Raw genomic sequence first — 18,521 nt, 5'->3', positions numbered from 1 at the left:
GCTTTCCTTTGTACAGGCCTAAATGATGTGTGACTTAGTGTGTTACTGTTTATTACTGTTAACTTTATTTATATCGGACAGCGCCCCCTTCTGGTAGTTTAACGCAACTGAAACGTTCACATTCCCGGAGGTTAAGAAAACTAATGTTTTCATCGCAACGATGCATTATTAAATCATTCTTATTTTCTAATAAAGTGGATCAGAAATATGTTTCCTTTTTTCAATTTTAATTGATATTTTTGTTTACTCTGACGTCAATCTACGTGGACACCCACGTGTAGGCAACCAGGAAGTACCGGTAGGTCCTTTTAAAATCAGGCGTGTATCACATGTAGCTCGCTCTTTTCCTTCTCTCTATCTGTGCCTTGAATTACTCGCTTTTAACGGGCTAAACTTAGACTAAGATAATCCCAAGGAATCTATAATGATAATGAGTTAGCTGTGGGAGGAAACCAACAAAAATCCTGCAAGAGTTACACTCTCAACCACCTCCCACTGTAATAGCAATCCCAAACGTGACATTTCCTTGGAATAGCAGAGACATTTAGAGATTTGCAAGTAAAAAACATGCTTTCGTTTGTGCAGGAGATGCCGCTGGAGCCTGCAAAGCAACAGATGGCTGAACAGCAACACCTTCCTTCAGAAATGTGTGAGAAGGAGCTGGATGTGGTGTCAGGGCTGATGGAGCTGCTGTGCATTGACTTGGAGGCTGGTGAAGAGGAGAGAAAAGCTCACAAAGACCATGCTGCATGTTCTGTAAGTAGGACAGGTGAAGAAGATCTCACAAAAATGCATAAATAGAGATATCGAGCATTGTGTTTTTATTTTATCCAACCATGCATCCACAGTTTTAGCAGTAATGGAACATTATAAACTGGAATTTTGCTGGTTATAGCATATTTTTCTATTTTATACTATATTGCACAGCAATCGGATTCATATGGGTTTATTGCATGCAGAATCTGTGGGAAAAGATTTAGCATAAATGACCCCCATTTCAGTAAAGTTACTTAATGTCTCCAATGTTCTGATAAGCAGGTGTATTTCCACCTTAGAGGGACTTCAAATTGTTGTGTTTGCAATGGCTAACTGCAGAAAGTGTGGCTATTATGGCACTGCACTAAAATGAGTTGATATGTAGGAGTACTGCAGGTGAAATAATAGTTTATATAGAAGGTTTCAAGTTATTCCAAGTTTTTCCAGCAGCTTCCATCCTACAGATGCTTGTTGCTTGCCAAGTAGTTGGAGGATTTACTCTCAACAGCTTTAATAGAGAATCAGATATCAGATCGATAAACATCCACTTCCCTGCCTCTGCTGAGTGATAAATATTCTGCAGCATGATATTGCCACCACTGTGTCTCATGCTAGGGATGGTCTATTTCTTTTGAATGAGCAGAAGAATGTACTGAGGAAGCAGAGACACTGGGAAAGGCAGCTGGCAGCCAAGAAGAGCAAACGAAAAGAAGAAAAACAGAGGAGGAGGTTAAATCGGTCCCAGGAGGCAGGTAAAGATGGAATATAATTAAGTTTATTAACTCTAGGACTTTTAATCTGATTTGTCAACTTTAATATTCCTTTTTTTTCCGTTAAGGTGCTAATGCAGACCCTGCTCAGTTTACCAAACGAGTCATGAAGGCCATTACTAAGGAGCGTTTAGCGGAGGCTCGGTCCACGGGGCTCAAACTCTGCGTGGACCTCAGCATGACGAACTGCATGTCAGACAAGGTGTCTGGTAGATCCTCCTCTCTTTTAAACATTTCTTTAGAATTATAAAGTAAAGAACCGGTTTCCCTCTCGCTCAGGAGATAAGCCGACTCGCAGGCCAGTTGAGGCGGCTGTATGGATCCAATAAAAAGGCGACTCGGCCGTTCCACCTGTTCCTGACAGACTTGAAGGAGGACAGTCGACTCTACCAGGAGTGTGTTAGAATGAATGATGGCTTCCTCAACTACAATGTGATTAACGCTTAAATAACCTATTATCATAAAAATAGAGATACTCTCCATTGAACTGTCATGAATTATTGAAATTATATTTAATTTTTCAGCTAAATTTGACAAGACATCTTACTTTATTTAATTCCAGACTTGTTGTTGCTCATCTCTCACTTGTTTGTGTTTTTATTCTAGATGGAAATAACAGAGGAAAGCTGTTTAGACCTGTTCCCTTCAGACACTGTTGTCTACCTAACCCCTGATGCTCAAAAAGGTCAGAAAAAACTCACTTAGTTCCTTAGATCTCCAAAAAAGAAAACTTTTATCGAAAGTTACTTAAATTAAAAACATGTATATATTAAGGAAAATAAGCTACAGGCTCATAGATGCATCGGCGCTGAGCTACTGAGGTGTCAGTCTGATCATCAAGAAACGCTTTGATCATGAAGATATATTTCGTAAAAACGTACATAATGTCTCTTTAAATGTATTTATTGTAGGCATAATAATGTGCACCTTTCTCTGCAACATTCTTTTCTTCCAATTAACTTTCCCTTTTTGTGCTTGCATACATTACTGTGTGAACAATTAGCTTCTTGTTCTCACTTTTCTTGGGGTTTTACATTCTTCTAAAGGGTTCAAGGTCAAGTCTGAAGTCTATTGTTCCCTAATTGTTATCATAACATAGCCTCAAGATATAATTTCTGAATTAAAATGAATTGGTTGTTTAATATTCCCTTAGAGAGAATTTCATTATCTATATAAACTGTAATAATCAGAAAGAACAGAATCAAACAGTCCACCACTCTGCATGATAAATATAATTTAAGTATGTTTCACCTTTGATTGAATAACTGAAATTAATAGACTTTGAAATTTTACTGCAACTTTTGTTTTTTTTATTATTATTATTTTAATTAAGATGCACCTGGTTTCTATTGGTCCAAATCTTTGGACCAGCAGCTTTTTTGTGGCGGTTTTTGGCCACCAGATGGCGCTATTAGATCAAACGTTTGGCCAAAGGTGCAACAAGTAAATGTATTAACAGGTCCTTAAACAGTATTTGATATTTAAAACTTAAATGAAGATTAATCCAATACAAAAAAAAAAAAAAAAAACATATTTACAAAACTCTATCATTGATTAAATACGCAATTTAGCAAATGTGAAAGTAATGATTTAAATCAAGCATTTTTAAAGCAAATATGATTACGTTTTTGTTTAATTTTGTCATTACATAATCTTCTCAGAAAGTATTTATTGATAATATATTTTAGGATTTTAAGATAGTGACAGATTATTTATTTCAAAGTTGACTATAGGACCAAAAATATGACACAACTAAATGCTTCAAAAAGTATTTGTATGTAAAAGTATTTAAGAAATTGTGATTTCATATTATAACTGTTGATCTACGCTACAAATATTTTTATACAATTAAATTACTTAAAATACCCACAATTGATTTTTAAAGCACCAATTTTATGCATTCAGGAAAAAACATGCAAACTCCAAGCAGAAAGATCTAAGGCTGGGATTCAAACCCAGGACCTTCTCAGTGCAAGGCAGCGATGTATATTTATTCCAATTAACATTAAAGTCTCTAAAATATGAAGGGTTCTCTATAATAATTTTATGCCTTCAGCAGTAAACCCAGTAAAATGTAGATTTAATGAACATGCAGAGCAGATAATGTATCAGTTTTCATTATTCGTAATTATCACAGCTTTGGAGACGGTGGATGTTGACAAAGTCTACGTCCTGGGCGGCCTTGTGGATGAAAGTATTCAGAAGGTGAAATAACACAGACTCTCACAATCAGTACATTAAAAAGGACTAACTTGCTTTTTCTTTGCCTGTTTAATCCGTGCATCTCCTTCATTTAGTTTCTCATTAATGAATATCAGCTTTATCGTCCCTCTTCTGCAGAAGCTGAGCCTTACAAGAGCCGCAGAGCTGGGCATCCACACAGCCAGGCTCCCTATAGACGAGTACATGGTGAAGAAAAGCAACGTAAAGAATTTCCACTCCAAGATCCTCGCTATTAATCAAGGCAAGAGAGAACGCCATGAGTGGCAGTTTCATATTTTTTCTTAAACTCATCTGCTTGTTTGTTTTTCAACGTTCTCTCTTGTTCCACAGTGTTTGACATCTTGGTGACGTTCTTGGAGACTGGCAGCTGGACACAAGCACTGCAGACGTGGCTTCCTGCAGGAAAGGGTTATGTCATCTCACCGGGGAACTCCGAGCGTCTTCTTGCTAAAACACAGACTCTGCAGGAGGAGTAATAAATGTTGAGTGCTTTATTTATTCCAGAGGACGCTATCCTGCAAAGACTCCTAATGGTTACTGCTAGGAGTCAGTGCACGATGATGTATTTATGTTTCACCTGGAGTCCAGTTATCAAGGCTGAACGTTTGGACATTAGACCAAATTTTGGTCTGTTTCCAGCTGTATCTATGACACCCAGTAGAACAGTTAGTTCTCAGCCAGCTGGAGATTGAGTTTAAACTCAGATTGTTGATGGGAGAGATTTGCATTTTGCTACAGAACAAAAAAAGTCCCTAATTTCTTATTTTATGTATTTAAAAAGTACCTCCCAAATGTTTGATCTTTCTTGCAGTGCTCTTACGTGCCTTTCAGCAAGGCATGTCCTTCTTTTCTACAGAGTGGCAACTTTTATAGGCTTTTCTCACTCCCAGAGATGTTAATGTAGAGCTCTAATGTGAAATACTTAATGGTATTTGACAGGAAGTTCAGGGACTGACATGGTCTTATAACTTGTCCATAAAGAAACATGGCTTTAAGGAGTGATCGTAGAGTTAATTTTGATTTTTTTACTTTACACATCACAGTTTAACCCTTTCATGCAGTGAAAAATGATTAAAAATCAATGTTTCCTATATGTGGATTATATAATTTTCACCTGACTTCATTGGACAACTGTGAAATATTGGAAAACTTGTTTTATATTTATATATATATATATATATATATATATATATTTTTTTTTTTTTTATTTTTATTTTTTTTTTATTTTTTTTTTTTTATTGTTGTGAGTCATTCTGGATAAAGCAGGAAGAACTGCATTACATAGATCTTCTGTAACCTTTTAAATCCAAGGAGCCAGTTTACCCTAAGACCAGCTATATAAAAGTATTTCAGAGTGGCTAATACAACATGACGTTTCAATAAATGACAACTTATTTCTTTAAAGTATCTGCAATGGGAATTTTAGCTATTTTAAACAAGAAACGATTTATTTTTATATTTACAAGCCTTAAACATCAAGTGTGTTATTTGAGTTTTTGAGACTTTTACATCACTGGTGGGAGAGTTGTGTTTTGGAAATCCTGATTACACAATCATGTAGTGAACCGGAAATCTATATTAAAGCTACAGTGTGTAATTTTCAGCGACATCTAACGTCCAGACTGCAGACCGCAGCAACATGAACATCTCCCCCCCACCGCTTCTCCCCTCCAACAGTACAGCGAGCGTTACGGGACAAAATGTCTTCCATGATGTCCTCATCACCTACCTTCTCAAGTGATGAGGTTTGTTTACATAGATAATTTTACAGATAGTATTTCATTAGTCTGTGTAGGGTATAGATTTCATGTAGACTTAAGATAATAAATATACCCGTTATTTTTTCTACATCATTGTGACGTTTTGGTGACGTTTTGGCGATCTCGCAATCGCTAGTTTGTTGGCTCTGCGCTGCTGTAGCGCAAAGATGTCTGCCTCCATGGCTGCGAGACCCGCTCCTATGTAATTATAAATAACGAATTTTAAGGCAACGCAAATATTAAGGTTAAGAAGCTGAGCTCGTAGATGATGATAAATAACATAGTTATGTATAATATATTACATTTCTGACTGTATATCCCTGTAATTATTACACACTGTAGCTTTAAATCACACAGAATTTAATCAAAGTCAAAAGTCAAAAAGCCTTTATTGTCATTATATTCTGTGACAAATACAATGAGATTTGGGACTTCCATAACAGCTACCGTGAAATAAAAATAAAATTAAAAATATATAAAAAATATATAGATATATTAAAAGGAAAGGAAATGTAAACAGTTACAAAAAATATATATAAATATATTAAAAGGAAATGTAAACAGTGAAAAGGAAATGTAAACAGTGAAAAGGAAATGTAAAACAGTACTGGCACAGATTGTGGGGGGGGGGATAGTGCAAAACAGGTGTAAAGTGACCGACAGTGCAGGTCGGAGTTGAGGGGGGGCAATGGCTTGGGGAATAATGCAAACCAGGTGAAAAGTGTCCGTCAGTGCAGGTCGGAGTTGAGGGCGGCAATGGCTCGGGGGAAGAAACTGTTCTTGAGTCTGTTTGTCCTGATCCTCATTTGCCTGTAGCGCCTTCCAGAGGGCAACAGGTCAAACAGGGTGGAGCCAGGGTGGGAGCTGTCCTTGGAGATGGCCCTGGCTCTGCTGCTAATATAGATGGAACTGAATTTAATATAATACAGAAATGCCTTAAGCATCACAATTCATACACATAATTTGATTTCAATTATTCCAAAGCTTATGTTTTTTTTTTCTTAATGTTTTGTGACGACTCTAGTTTCAAAAGATGTGAAGTTTATGAAAATTCTTCCATGGGCTTTACAGCGTTAAATTAAAGACAAAAAAGTTTAATTAAGAAACATAGATTTCCTTCTATAGGAAATTGTTTTATGTGGAAAATAAAAACATACTTTTTTTAAGCTAATAACAAAAAACTATAGATGTAATGACATATTTCTGGTTCTTTAATGTTATTATGACCTCTTTCGTAGGTTTACTTTAAGGAGGGATATTTTGCGCTTAGTTAATCCTCCTGGCTGTAAACTCTGTATCAGATGTTCTGAATAGATTTTGATATCTGTTTCTTCTCCATGTCTGGGAACACAGTCGATGATCAGACAATGATTATAGAGTTAAATCTATTGTGTTTTTTTTTTTTTTTTTTATAGCTACATCTAGTCTTTTTATGAGAGCTTTTCCCATTTTGGGGCCAAAAACACAGCTTCATGTCTACTCTGCATGGAGCTAGAAGAAGTGCTGACCCAGTCACTCACTAATATTGTGGGCTTAGCAGCAGTAATCAATAAATCAACTTTATTGTCAACTACAATTTACATTGCAATCGAGATTTCAGTTTCAGTACAAACCATTCATCACAATACATCACATGCATTGGTAGTAGTACGATGTGGTCATATAAAGCAATGGTTCCGCAGCTTTTTGGACTTGTGTAACCCTTTGGGCATTATTCCTCACCATGAGTTCCCCTCTCTGTCAAAAGTATTGATGACTATCCGAAAGTCGAACGTTCATTTAATCTTGTAACTTATTTCATTTAATTCTTTGGCATTTTATTCTTTCCAAGTCATTAAAAAACCTAAATAAATATGTTGACCGCAAGATAGTAAGGAATAAAAAGAAATACAAAATAATATATTATAAATCCGCCTTTAGCTCATCAGAGTAACTCCCTTTTATTTACATTTAAACTTGATGAATTGGGAACAAAATACTGAAAAAAAGATTATAGTCACACTATAGTCACTATTTATTTTACATTGGTTTCATCATTCATGACATCTGAGCTGCTTTGCAGCTCTGCAGCTTTTTGGTTTTGACGTGGCAAAGCTGAAGGTGAACTCAAACATATAAAAAAAATTACGTTTTGGTTGATAAAAGCTTGTTTTATTTTTCAGATGGGTCTTCAAAACACAACAGATTTAATTTTACCCCTTGCAAGCAGGCCACTAGGGGAATCACTGATATAAAGTAGCAGTCAGCACCTAGTGAAAGGTTTCTTTAATTACTTAAAACTAGAAACTATTATTTTATACATATATTTTTATTCTTCAGGGAAGTTGGTTGCATTTGTTTTCATAAATAATTTATTATCCATCCGTCTATTGATTATACCCGCTTATCCCTTCAGGGTTGTACTATTATCTCTCAACAAGGTCTGCAGTCATATGTTTGTTTTTCACAGTATGCCAAAAATAATATGTTTGACATTTCTTTGCGCCGACCTTTTGTGTTCCTTGGAAAGACACATTCCCAGCATTTTTTTTTTCTTCTGAAAGCTGCACCAGGTCAAAGGTAACTGGATTCAAAGATTTCATTGGAAATTCTGCAGTAAATGTTTAACGGATCAAACTGTCTGAAGTTTTGCATTATTGTGGAGTAATGCAGATAATGAGTCCGCCCACCTTAAAAATTTAAGTCAATCTGTCATTAGAGTGATTCGGCATAGCACACACAAAGAAAGAAACGGTAAATAAAAAAAGCAGGAAATCCCCCAAATATATGTGTAAAAAGAGTTTGAAAAAGAGACCAACCAGGAATACCAGGCATAGGTCTGTGTCTAATATAAACAGTAATAGAAAAGTACATTTAGTTATTTTATAGTGTTTTTGTACAAAAACAATAGTCTTTCCTTTTATTTTATTCTTTATTTTTATTTATGTTTTTTGCTTTACTCTGCAGTTTTCCCTTCATGCCACTTAAAAACTTTTTTATTTGATTATTTGAGGCTTTAGAATGTTTTAAATGCATCTTGGGGTCAGTTCCTTTGAATCCGTGGACAATAATTAATTAAACTCACAAGAAAACAGCTGTTATTCCTTTTTGACATTTTTTACAGTTAGATAAATCTCAACATTGCCCCTTTTTTCTGTTTATCAGCTTTGACGATCATTTTCCCAGGAACAATTCAAGTTCCAGATACCCTCCCTGCATCAACCCATTTGGCAATGATCAAAAGGCAGTGGAAATAGTGATCTAATAGAGTAAAAAATTGATGAGCAGATTACATTTTTAAAACAGTCTTTCAAATTATAGTGTTGCGTAATATCTTAAGATTAAAAAATCCTGTAACTAAGTTAGAGTTTTGTGAATTCCAGAGTTTCAGAAGTTGAGCCTCTAATACAGTGGTCTCCAACCCTGGTCCTCAAGATCTACTATCCTACAGATTTTAGATGCATCCTTGCTTCAACACAGCTGAATCAAATGATTGATTACCTTTTCAAGCCATTCATTTGATTCAGCTGTGTTGAAGCAGGGATGCATCTAAAATCTGTAGGACAGTAGATCTTGAGGACCAGGGTTGGAGACCACTGCTCTAACATGAAAAGTAAGATTCACTATTGCTGGCATCAAAATCCAACATGGCTGCCTCAGATTAAACTTTTTTTTAATAAAGCATTTATGTCTTACATAAAGTGTTGTGAAATAGTATTTTCCCACTAACCTAAAAAAAGCAAAACAAATCTGATGGTCTGAAAAACTATATGTTTTTTATCCAAACCAAAAGAAATAAACAAATGAGAAAATCAACTCTGCGTGAGGGAATATTTCCAGTCCAATTTTAATAAGGAAAACATTCTGTTTTGGAACATCAACAACCTTTTTAATGTTTAACAAATGGTTAAACATTTGTTTAACCAGATTTGCATCACTAATTTAAAGTAGATTATCTTTTACATTCATTTTTTCCCCCCTTTTTCATTCAGTGCTTAAACCTTCTGGTGTGTTTTGAATCATTTTCACAAGTGTGCTGAAGCATAAGGTCTAAAAATGTTGCTTAAACACTGTCCTTCCAATTTTATTCCTAAAGAGCAGAATTCACGGTTCAGTGAATAACTGTGACTCATCCAGGTGAAGGACCAAAGCATGACTCTACTACCACCATGTTGCAACACAATGTTCTTTTTCCTCAAAGTCTGCAATAGTTTTATGCCTGATAGTTACATTAACACATCACTCAGCAAAATCTGCTGATGTTTTCAACTGTCTGCTTTGCTGGGCAGTTACTGGCTTCTGGAATATATATTTAATAAGAAAAAATTATGTTTTCAATACTATTTTTCCCCACTAGATCCAACACCAGTTTGGCTAATAACCAAATAATTTTAAATGTTTGATTCATTAAAAATTGGTGATTGTGTGAAAGTTTAAAGTGAGTTTTTGGACAGCCCAAAACAACCTTCAACTTAATATTTATAAGGAATCTAATGCTCAAAGAAGTTTAAATATTCAATTATGTTGTAATTACAACATCAAACACGAGCCAAAGGAATTTTATCTGCTAAAACTGATGTAATCCAGCTTTAGCGGTACAATAGATGAACAGTCTAAAGGCTAATCTATGATGGCTGGATTTAAAATGAACACCTTATAATCGCTCTAATGTGAGCGTCTACTTCATGTTGTGAAACATGAGTTACATCCAAAGATAGGAACAAGACTTTGTGTAAGAAGCAACAAGTAATACTTTATTGAAATCTCACATAAAAAAAACCATATTCTATTATCAGACAATTAAATTAAATTACAAATAAAATCAGTGTTTTGTTTTAAAAAGCTACATATTTGCTTTATGTAATGTTTGTAAAAAAAAAAAAAGGTCAAAGAAAAGGTAAAATTCAGACAATGATATGATTAAATAAGAGATGTTATACAACAAACAAGCGTATAATAATATGGCTCATGGCTGCAGATATTATCCGCTTTCATTTTAGCGTTTTCTAGAAGTGCTGCTTAATCCTCATGGCTTCTTTTTGGGAAGGACTCCCTTCTTCTTCGTCTTCCTCTCAAGAACAAACTGGACCAGCTTCTTCACCCAGGCCGCCCGAGGATTGAGACAGACCTCCCCGCTCACCAGACCGGCTCTGATTCAACAGATTTATAACAAGGACATTTTAATCCCAGATTAAATCAGTAAAAAATAAAAAATAAAGTATCACAGACTCCAAATATTTATATAATATGTAGAAAAGTTTACAGGTTTTATATCCAATGGAAAATACATCTGTTCATATCAGATGATATCTGACATTTCTGTGGCTGTTTGAAAATATTTGACTGGGCTGACGATTTACTCTCACTGGAAAACGGTTTTGAAACACCCACTAGCTTTGATCAGATTTCAAAAGTGACTAAGCAGAAAATTTTTTAACAGTAAGACGTAGACGGATGTATTTCCCAATAATGGCCAGTCAGGATACATCAAAACATTATTTTGAATAGTTTTATAAATAGAATCCAGACTAACATGTGAGTCACATCTAATCTCATCATCATCATACATTTAACGAAGCATCGTTATCTTTATACCTGAGTCACTCTGTGAAATTTCCTGTTTTAAATGTATACGTCTCTTTCTTTTTTTCTCTGGTACTTAACAACTGTCTTTTTCTCCAGAGTATTAATATGATGACAAAGACGACCGTTTGCCTTCTTCCTATTAAAGTGGATTAGAACCCATATTGACCTGAGAATGGCAGCACAGAGTGGCACATCCACAGAGGATCCATAATATCCAGTGTATATGATAGACAAATTAATTATTTAATGTTTTTTTTTCCTACAATAACAAAATAAAAATATGGAGTTTGCTAAACAGTCAGATTAGAATTAGATCAAGCTTTTCACCAACAAACAATGAACAGATGGAAAAAGAAGCTCATTCCCTTTGTTACGTACGGTGGAGGATCAGTGATGCTTTGGGCCTTTTTCTAGTCCACTCTTAAACTACAGGATACTGCTAGCAAACTGATGGAACTGTCAGTTACCATTTGGTCTTTAATGAGAGTAGAGGACTGAAATATATCTACACATAAGAAAGGTATGCAAATCCTCGGTAAGAATTCTCCATTTGGCAATAGGAGGTTGAAAAAACTATTATTAGTGATGCTAATTATTGTAGCAATGGGTAATTTGAATTTAAACAGGTGTATAATAAGGGACTGTTTCCCCACAGAGCAAATCTAATCAAAATCATGGTAGCCTTTTTATTTAGAAATATCCTTGCAACATCAAATATAATTTGTAGACCTTTGAAATGATTTCATCATAATAAAATTTTTAACTGTGGGATAAATTGCTGATAAGATAATTGCTGTCTCAAAGATCCATGGTTCTATTTGTTTTAGCAGTGATCATTCTCCTGCTTAGACACTTTGTTTTGGAGCAATTATTTATTTTCTGATTAAAAAAAAAAACAGGAAAACATTGTGGCTAAACAAGGCCTAATAGAGGGTTCTGCAACCCTTTCAATCCAATTAAAAAAGCTATTTTTGACTTCAGTCCAGCCAATAAAACATGTGTAGAGTTGCAAACAACACATGACCTTTTTTTAAAAAAACAAAAAGATAACGTACATATTGCATAAATATCTAGCACAGAAGACTTTGTCCTTCTTAAATGACCACTGTGTCATTTAAAATTTTTAGGTTTAAAGATGAAAAAGAAATTAAATACATTTTCAATGGTTTGCTGAAATTTGTTGAAAATTATGTTAAAAATGAAGATTTTCCATTTTATAAAAGATTGAAAATTAGATTTCCGTTCTATTAACAGTCAATTCATGTAGGAAATTCAATGCAGTTAGTAGAAAAACACTACAACATGCACATAATTTTAAACAAAAGTGGGTGAAAGCCATTTTTAAGTGGCTTAATAGCCAGCTGTGGCTCCAGAGCCATGGGTGGCAGATTACTGGTCTATTAGGAGCCCCCGTCTGCTTGAGTTTTTTCATCCCACTATCGCCACATGCTTGCTCATGATGAAGACTTCTATAAGAGAAGAGGCTGTGCAATATACTTCGTTGACTAGATAGATAAAGTTTAGTACATGTGCTTGAAACTTATTTTTGAAAAATAAATAAAGTAACCGTACTTGACTGGATTTTTGTTTAAAATATATCTGTTGTTATAGTTGACATATCTGGATTTATCTGTTTTAATATAAATATGAAGGCTCTTCCAGTATAAACCAATCTAAACCTTTTTGTGATTTTCTCGCATTTGTATTGGGAAAAATTGAATTAAGTTTTAATTTCTAACACCAAAATGACTAAAACAAATCACACGTTAGCAGTGCTGTCTAACATTTTGACCCTAATTTACTCACATGACTTCAGTTTCAGCACAGCTGGGCCCTGCTGGGATCAGTTTAATGCTCTTCAGGTTTTCTGGAGGGATGATCCTCGACTCGACCTGCATGCACCGACAGTGCGTGTTGAGGTCCCTGCTGATCGGTGGCATTCCTGACATTAAGACAGAAAACAGATTTTTAGTAAAGCTAAGGTCTAAACTGAAAGGGTTTCATTATCAACAAGTCCTGCACATGTTTTTTTAGCTTTAGGATGATTTGCAGAAATGAGTTTGTAGAACTACCTGAAAAACAGCTGCTGCACAAACTTGCAGAAGTTTGAGAAATTAATAAATAAATAAAAACAGACCCTCTTTGACCGTTTTCTTTAACATTTTAACACATTAAAAATACTAACTGTAAAGTACAGTATCTGTGTTTTATGTTACTGGCACAGTGAAGTAAAGCAGAAAAAAAAGATAAATAATTACATGCTACGGAGGAGAATCAATGCATTTTGTGTTTTTCCTCATTTCAAAACCTAAATATACACAAAATTATTTTGTAAAATGTATAACTCGTGTTTTATTAAAAGGTCATCTTAAATCTGCGGCTTAAACCGCTTTTATTTTGGCGAAATGGGTCTTTAGATTTTAAAAAGCTGCAGATCCCTGATCTAAAGCAATCCTTTCTAACTCTGGTTGTATGTCTAGTCTAATCCTGCTTGAAGGATCTTGTGCTTCCACCTATAGTGCTTCTTCATGGAATGCTCAGTCCATCTGCACTGAGGAAAAGCATCCCCATAACATGATGCTGCCACCACCTTGTTTTAGAGTGGATGGTACTGCCAGACCAATTTACACCAAGCAGCCTTTTGCATCTAGATCTGAACATTTTGTTTGTGTCATCCAATCAGAGCTCCTTCTTCTTATTGGTTTCCTTTAAACAATTGATGACCCCCTGTATCTCTTCTATAAAGACAGGTTTTATGTTTTGGTTGTGAAATAAAAAATGTTGAAATGTTTATGGCTTATGAAAATGTCTTCGAGGCATCATATCAATTTCTTTTTGACATTTCTAGTTTGATCCCTCCTCAGTACTATTAGAGTTTTGGCTTGTTTTGGCTGCTAACCAAACCAGATTCATAAATCAAACCTTTTTGATGTTCTGTTTAACCGCCATTTACGATCAAATCTTGTGAAATCCTCTGCTTCTGCTTTACCTACTTCAGCTGTTTTCCTGCTAGTTTACAACTTCAATACTAACATTCACGATGAAGCAACAGTTTCTCTGTAAGTGCACACTTGTTTCAGGAAGCAGAGGTGCCACGTGAGAAACACCAGGGTGCTTTATTGTACTCATGATAGAATGTGACTCAAACACACAAACAGTCAGATATGCATGAAGGTAATCTGAAGGTTTGATTTTTTTTTCAAAAATATTCTTTGATCGCAAGACTTTATAGGATTTTTTTGTGTGTAAGATCATTTTAAATTCATGAAATTGTCATTTTAATGTATTTTGCTAATATGTGCTGACAGGAAATGTTTTCTTAAAAATTGTAACTATCATATTTGATTAGGGAAACACTTAAAAATGGACTGAAATTTTCCTTTTAAAAATTTCTTTAGAGCTATTATACTGAATTAGCAGTTACTCAATAGTTAACCAGAAGTCCAAAAACTGATTAATTTTGTTTCTAAATATTTAAAGAAAACTGAAGTGTTTCCAGCTTGCTGGTTGTTTAATTTCCAGATAAGCGCAGGATTTATTATGGTAAATAGCTCTTCATGTAGTCATAAATTTAGACCCCCTAAATCAACCAGACAGATCCAGCTCCTTGGTTTCCCCCAAAGTCATCCTAATTCTAGACGTTACATCATTGAGTTTGTAGCTCTTACCGTCAGTGATTGCCACCAGGATTCCGAGCACAAACAGCATACAGAGCTTCATCTTGTCTCACCAGATGCTTATTGGGTTCTCTGCCAAAGACAAACAGATAAACTATTTCAACTGCAACCCTTCCTCAGTACTGGAATATTTATACTAATAGTGATCATGTGCTCATCTTGAAATTAGAGCAATACCCAGAATGGTGTATGTGTGTGGTTTCACTTTGGTTCGTTCACATGTGCAGCAGTAGGGAGTCATGGGACGAAGGGGGGAGTTCAAGGAACGACTGAAGGCCCTGCTGAGGTTAAGACACAGCGTGCCTGCGGCCAACGGGTGCAGAATTGAGTCAGACAGATTGTTTATATTTATGCTGCCAAACGGGCTGCTGCTCCTCTACTCTAATCTGCTTGTCATGGATCTGGGGAAGAACTTGACTCTATTTGCCCCACATCAGATTTCAAATGATCATAAGGTGCAGTTTTGAAAAAACATCTTGTTTTTTTTTTTTTTTGCTACCACTGCATGAAACAGTGCTGTTGATGCTGGAGGGTGTTTTATTTTTTTCTTGTGCTTGGGGTTTCTTCCAATATTTCACAACTTGTACGGTAAACTCCATCAACCCTGTGCCTCAGTTAGCTTCTCTATTTTTTATTGCAGCCGAATATTTGAGACTTTAGGCTACATTAATTAAGAAAATATTATCTGTCTTTTTTAGGTTAGTTTTTGCATAAACTGAGTTATTATAGTCACACTCACATTTAAAGGGTTAACTTTATATACTTTATATACTAATTTTTTATGTAAGATGAACCTAAAACATGGTAAACATTAATCATCCCACCTTCAGTAAAAGCTGACAATGCTGTTGGATTCGATATTAGCTCAAGCTGATAAATCTAAGAGGGCCGAGATGAAAGTGGAAAACAAACTCTTGTGACTTTTAAAGTAATTCTCAGATTTAATGCCTGATATAAAATATATCTGAAAAAGCAAAAATATTATAAAAGTTTAAGTAAAGATTATTTGGTTTACACTATATTGTCTTACTTAGGATTACTGGTGATGCACCAGTTTTGAAAAAAAAAAACCTCATGTAAACTATCATTGACTGCTCTGTAAATAAATAAAATAAAAACTCAACAGTTGAAGGGTTCCTCAAATATATTCCAAATAAAATGTTAATACAGATATATATATATATATATATATATATATATATATATATATATGTTTCCAACTCAAACAACCTAAAGTTTATTAGTATTTTTTTATTTTAAGGAAAAGAGTGAAACGGCTTATAAAGTTGAAGTATAAATTTTTTTCTTCCTTGAAATATGAACTTTTAATGCTTTAAAAGTGTGTTCTTTGAAAAAAAATTATCCTTAATTGTCCTTTTAAAAAGCGAGAAACCCAGGCTTCAGATGAGTTACAGCGGTCCGATCATACCTTTGTTTAATCTCTCTCAACAAATTCCAATTAACTTTCATTACCCATAAATATTTGTTTAGTTAATTATTGCCTGTAAGTTAAATTCTCATTTTATGATTTACTGTCTTACATAATTTGGATTATAACAGATTTGAAACATTTTAGAAATGGTTCTGATCTGTGTTTGGGGCCCATCGTCCTCTATGATCCTCTAAGTAAACTCCTGTTGTTATGGAGTATTGAACTCTTGCTGGTAAAGATGATGCCAGCAGAGTGAATGCAAATGACTGCAAAAAGAGCAATTGACTTCAACATGTTTTCAGTCAGCTGCCCCTTTCCCTCTGATTTACAATGATCTTTCAAGGCCTCACATGTTCTTATTATATTTTGAGGTGTTTCTTAAGCATTTTAAAGTATTTCTTAAAATTTTCTTTAATTTTAATTTCTTCAGAGGATGCTGTTTGTTTCTTAGCTCTGACCAATAAATCAAAGAGCCATAAAAAGGCTCCTTAACTCAAATCACTGGAGTGATTGTGAAAATTAAAGAGAATGACACCAAATAGGCTGCTGAGGCCTGTTCTCTTTTCAGCAACAACAGTACAAGCCTATAAAAAACAGCAAGATAAAAGCATATGAATCAAAATCCAAATAATAAAAAAAGAATGAACAAAATCATCATCAAATAATATTTCCATGCGGAACATCGGGAGAAACTAATGTCTTAGAGATCCTAAGGAACTGAAACTATACTAATTAGTTTATAATATGGTGTAAAGAGAAAAGGGCTGGATGTGTTTAGTCAGTCTCTTTCCATAAGGTAATTATTTCCTAACTACTCCCTATTGCTGTTCAAAGGTTTTCAGTTGGAAACTGTTCATCATTCAGAAACAACATATCCATTTTAAACAGGCTCAACCAGCTTAGTGACAAGCCTACACAGCTGCCATTAAAAAAGGCTTGTAAATACAGGGTTATATTTATTAACCACAGCTAAAGGTCAAATAGTTTCGATTTTCAGATTTTTTAGGTATGAATGAAGAAGAAATAAAACACTGACAAAAATGAAATAAAATGCAGCAGTTATGCGTAGCCATGCTTCGTTCTGCTCGCTGACATTATGTCTCTGAGTGACATACACTGAATATTAAAGGGGTAAAAAACAAACTGCAATTAACTAACAATAAAGATACAAGTTGATTGTATTTCTGTAACTGGATAAAAAAACAAACAAACTATAAAACAGAAAATAAGGTTTGATGAACAGAAAAGAAAACAGTCTTGAACTGAAACAGAAGAATGATGCATCTATCAGATCCTGTGTCACATGGATTTCTGTCCTGCTTCCTTAAGACATGACTTTTCAAATTCTGCGCAGCCAGAGGTGATTTTTAGGCATGGGACATATTGCCGCCCACTTGTTTATGTTCCTTTTGTTATGCAGAGTACAATGCTGAAATGATCAGGTTTAAGGATTAAACTGAATATCCCCTGAATATTAAATCCCCTCTGTAAAACATGGTAGTGGCAGCCTCATGCTGTGGGGCATCTCTTCTGCATAAAACCTGTAGAATTATGACAGAAGCTGGAAGATCTATGAATATAAATGAAAGCATTATTCAATATAACACAGACATGTTTGTGTTTTTTAAAACTGCATATAATCTTTTAAATTTTAGCATTTAATTGATATTTCTGACCACATCTCTCACTACGGCTATTTAAAGCTTAGAAAGATTCTGATTATTCTTAATTTCTGTTTATTTATTTTCAACTGATAACTTATAGGAACGTTTGTCTCGAGACAGAAAACAGACAGAGTGAAACCACATCCAGCTGTTGTGGTCATTGATTATTTTATATCAGAAGCTCACTCATGATAACAGGCACGTGTATTTCAGCAGGCGTTTGGGTCATAAAGAGGAACTGGCTCCGTAAATAAAATACAGAACAACACATGACCGCAAGGAATTAAATGATGTATTACAGGATGACTCAGGAAAATTTATACTCTTGAAAAATAAAATACCATTGTGCTTTCCATATTACAGCATAGGGTTAATGCACTAAACCTTAGTTAATCTGATGAATCTGTCTGCTATGCAAGATCAAAAACATAAATGATGAAAATGATTCATCCAAGACAGTCGTCTGCTTTGGAAAAAGTAAAGCTAAAATTAAATTTGTTGACATTCTTTGCCCACTTCTCTGACATTAATCTGAGGGAAACCGGTTTGTTAAGGTTGCGAAATCAGCCTTTTCCTTTCTGCTGCTCAGGAGAGGCTCCAACTGTCTTTCAGTCATGGAAAAAGTTACTCATCAAATTATTTCTTCCCACATAGACAACAGAAATTTTCTGCAG

General features: G+C 34.8%; 2 protein-coding genes across 4 annotated transcripts; one reads left to right on the top strand and one right to left on the bottom strand.

The window, feature by feature from the left end:
• Positions 1 to 202: 202 nt before the first annotated feature.
• trmt10b (tRNA methyltransferase 10B) lies at positions 203 to 4,929 on the top strand. 3 transcript variants are annotated; one of them, XM_038270288.1, is made up of 9 exons: positions 203 to 298; positions 586 to 756; positions 1,400 to 1,508; positions 1,595 to 1,728; positions 1,806 to 1,958; positions 2,133 to 2,211; positions 3,664 to 3,731; positions 3,867 to 3,990; positions 4,080 to 4,929. In XM_038270288.1, exons 2-9 carry the CDS (start codon positions 589 to 591, stop codon positions 4,223 to 4,225), a joined length of 981 nt encoding a protein of 326 aa, XP_038126216.1. In that variant the 5' UTR covers positions 203 to 298; positions 586 to 588; the 3' UTR covers positions 4,226 to 4,929. The 3 variants fall into 3 exon arrangements, with proteins under 3 accessions (XP_038126216.1, XP_038126215.1, XP_038126217.1); XM_038270287.1 differs by lacking the exon at positions 203 to 298 and adding an exon at positions 307 to 497; XM_038270289.1 differs by lacking the exon at positions 203 to 298 and having other exon boundaries at positions 608 to 756; positions 1,372 to 1,508.
• Positions 4,930 to 10,274: 5,345 nt separating this feature from the next.
• On the bottom strand, positions 10,275 to 14,915 carry cxcl19 (chemokine (C-X-C motif) ligand 19). Its single transcript, XM_038270418.1, has 3 exons — positions 14,743 to 14,915; positions 12,881 to 13,016; positions 10,275 to 10,638 (listed from the first exon to the last, which is right to left on the bottom strand). Exons 1-3 carry the CDS (start codon positions 14,792 to 14,794, stop codon positions 10,515 to 10,517), a joined length of 312 nt encoding a protein of 103 aa, XP_038126346.1. The 5' UTR covers positions 14,795 to 14,915; the 3' UTR covers positions 10,275 to 10,514.
• Positions 14,916 to 18,521: the final 3,606 nt, after the last annotated feature.

This window comes from Cyprinodon tularosa, unplaced genomic scaffold (assembly GCF_016077235.1).
Source record: "Cyprinodon tularosa strain WSP-4 unplaced genomic scaffold, ASM1607723v1 ctg76, whole genome shotgun sequence".
Lineage (NCBI taxonomy): Eukaryota > Metazoa > Chordata > Actinopteri > Cyprinodontiformes > Cyprinodontidae > Cyprinodon > Cyprinodon tularosa.
The sequence above is the reverse complement of the archived record's forward strand: the minus strand, read 5'-3'. Positions and strand labels throughout refer to the sequence as shown.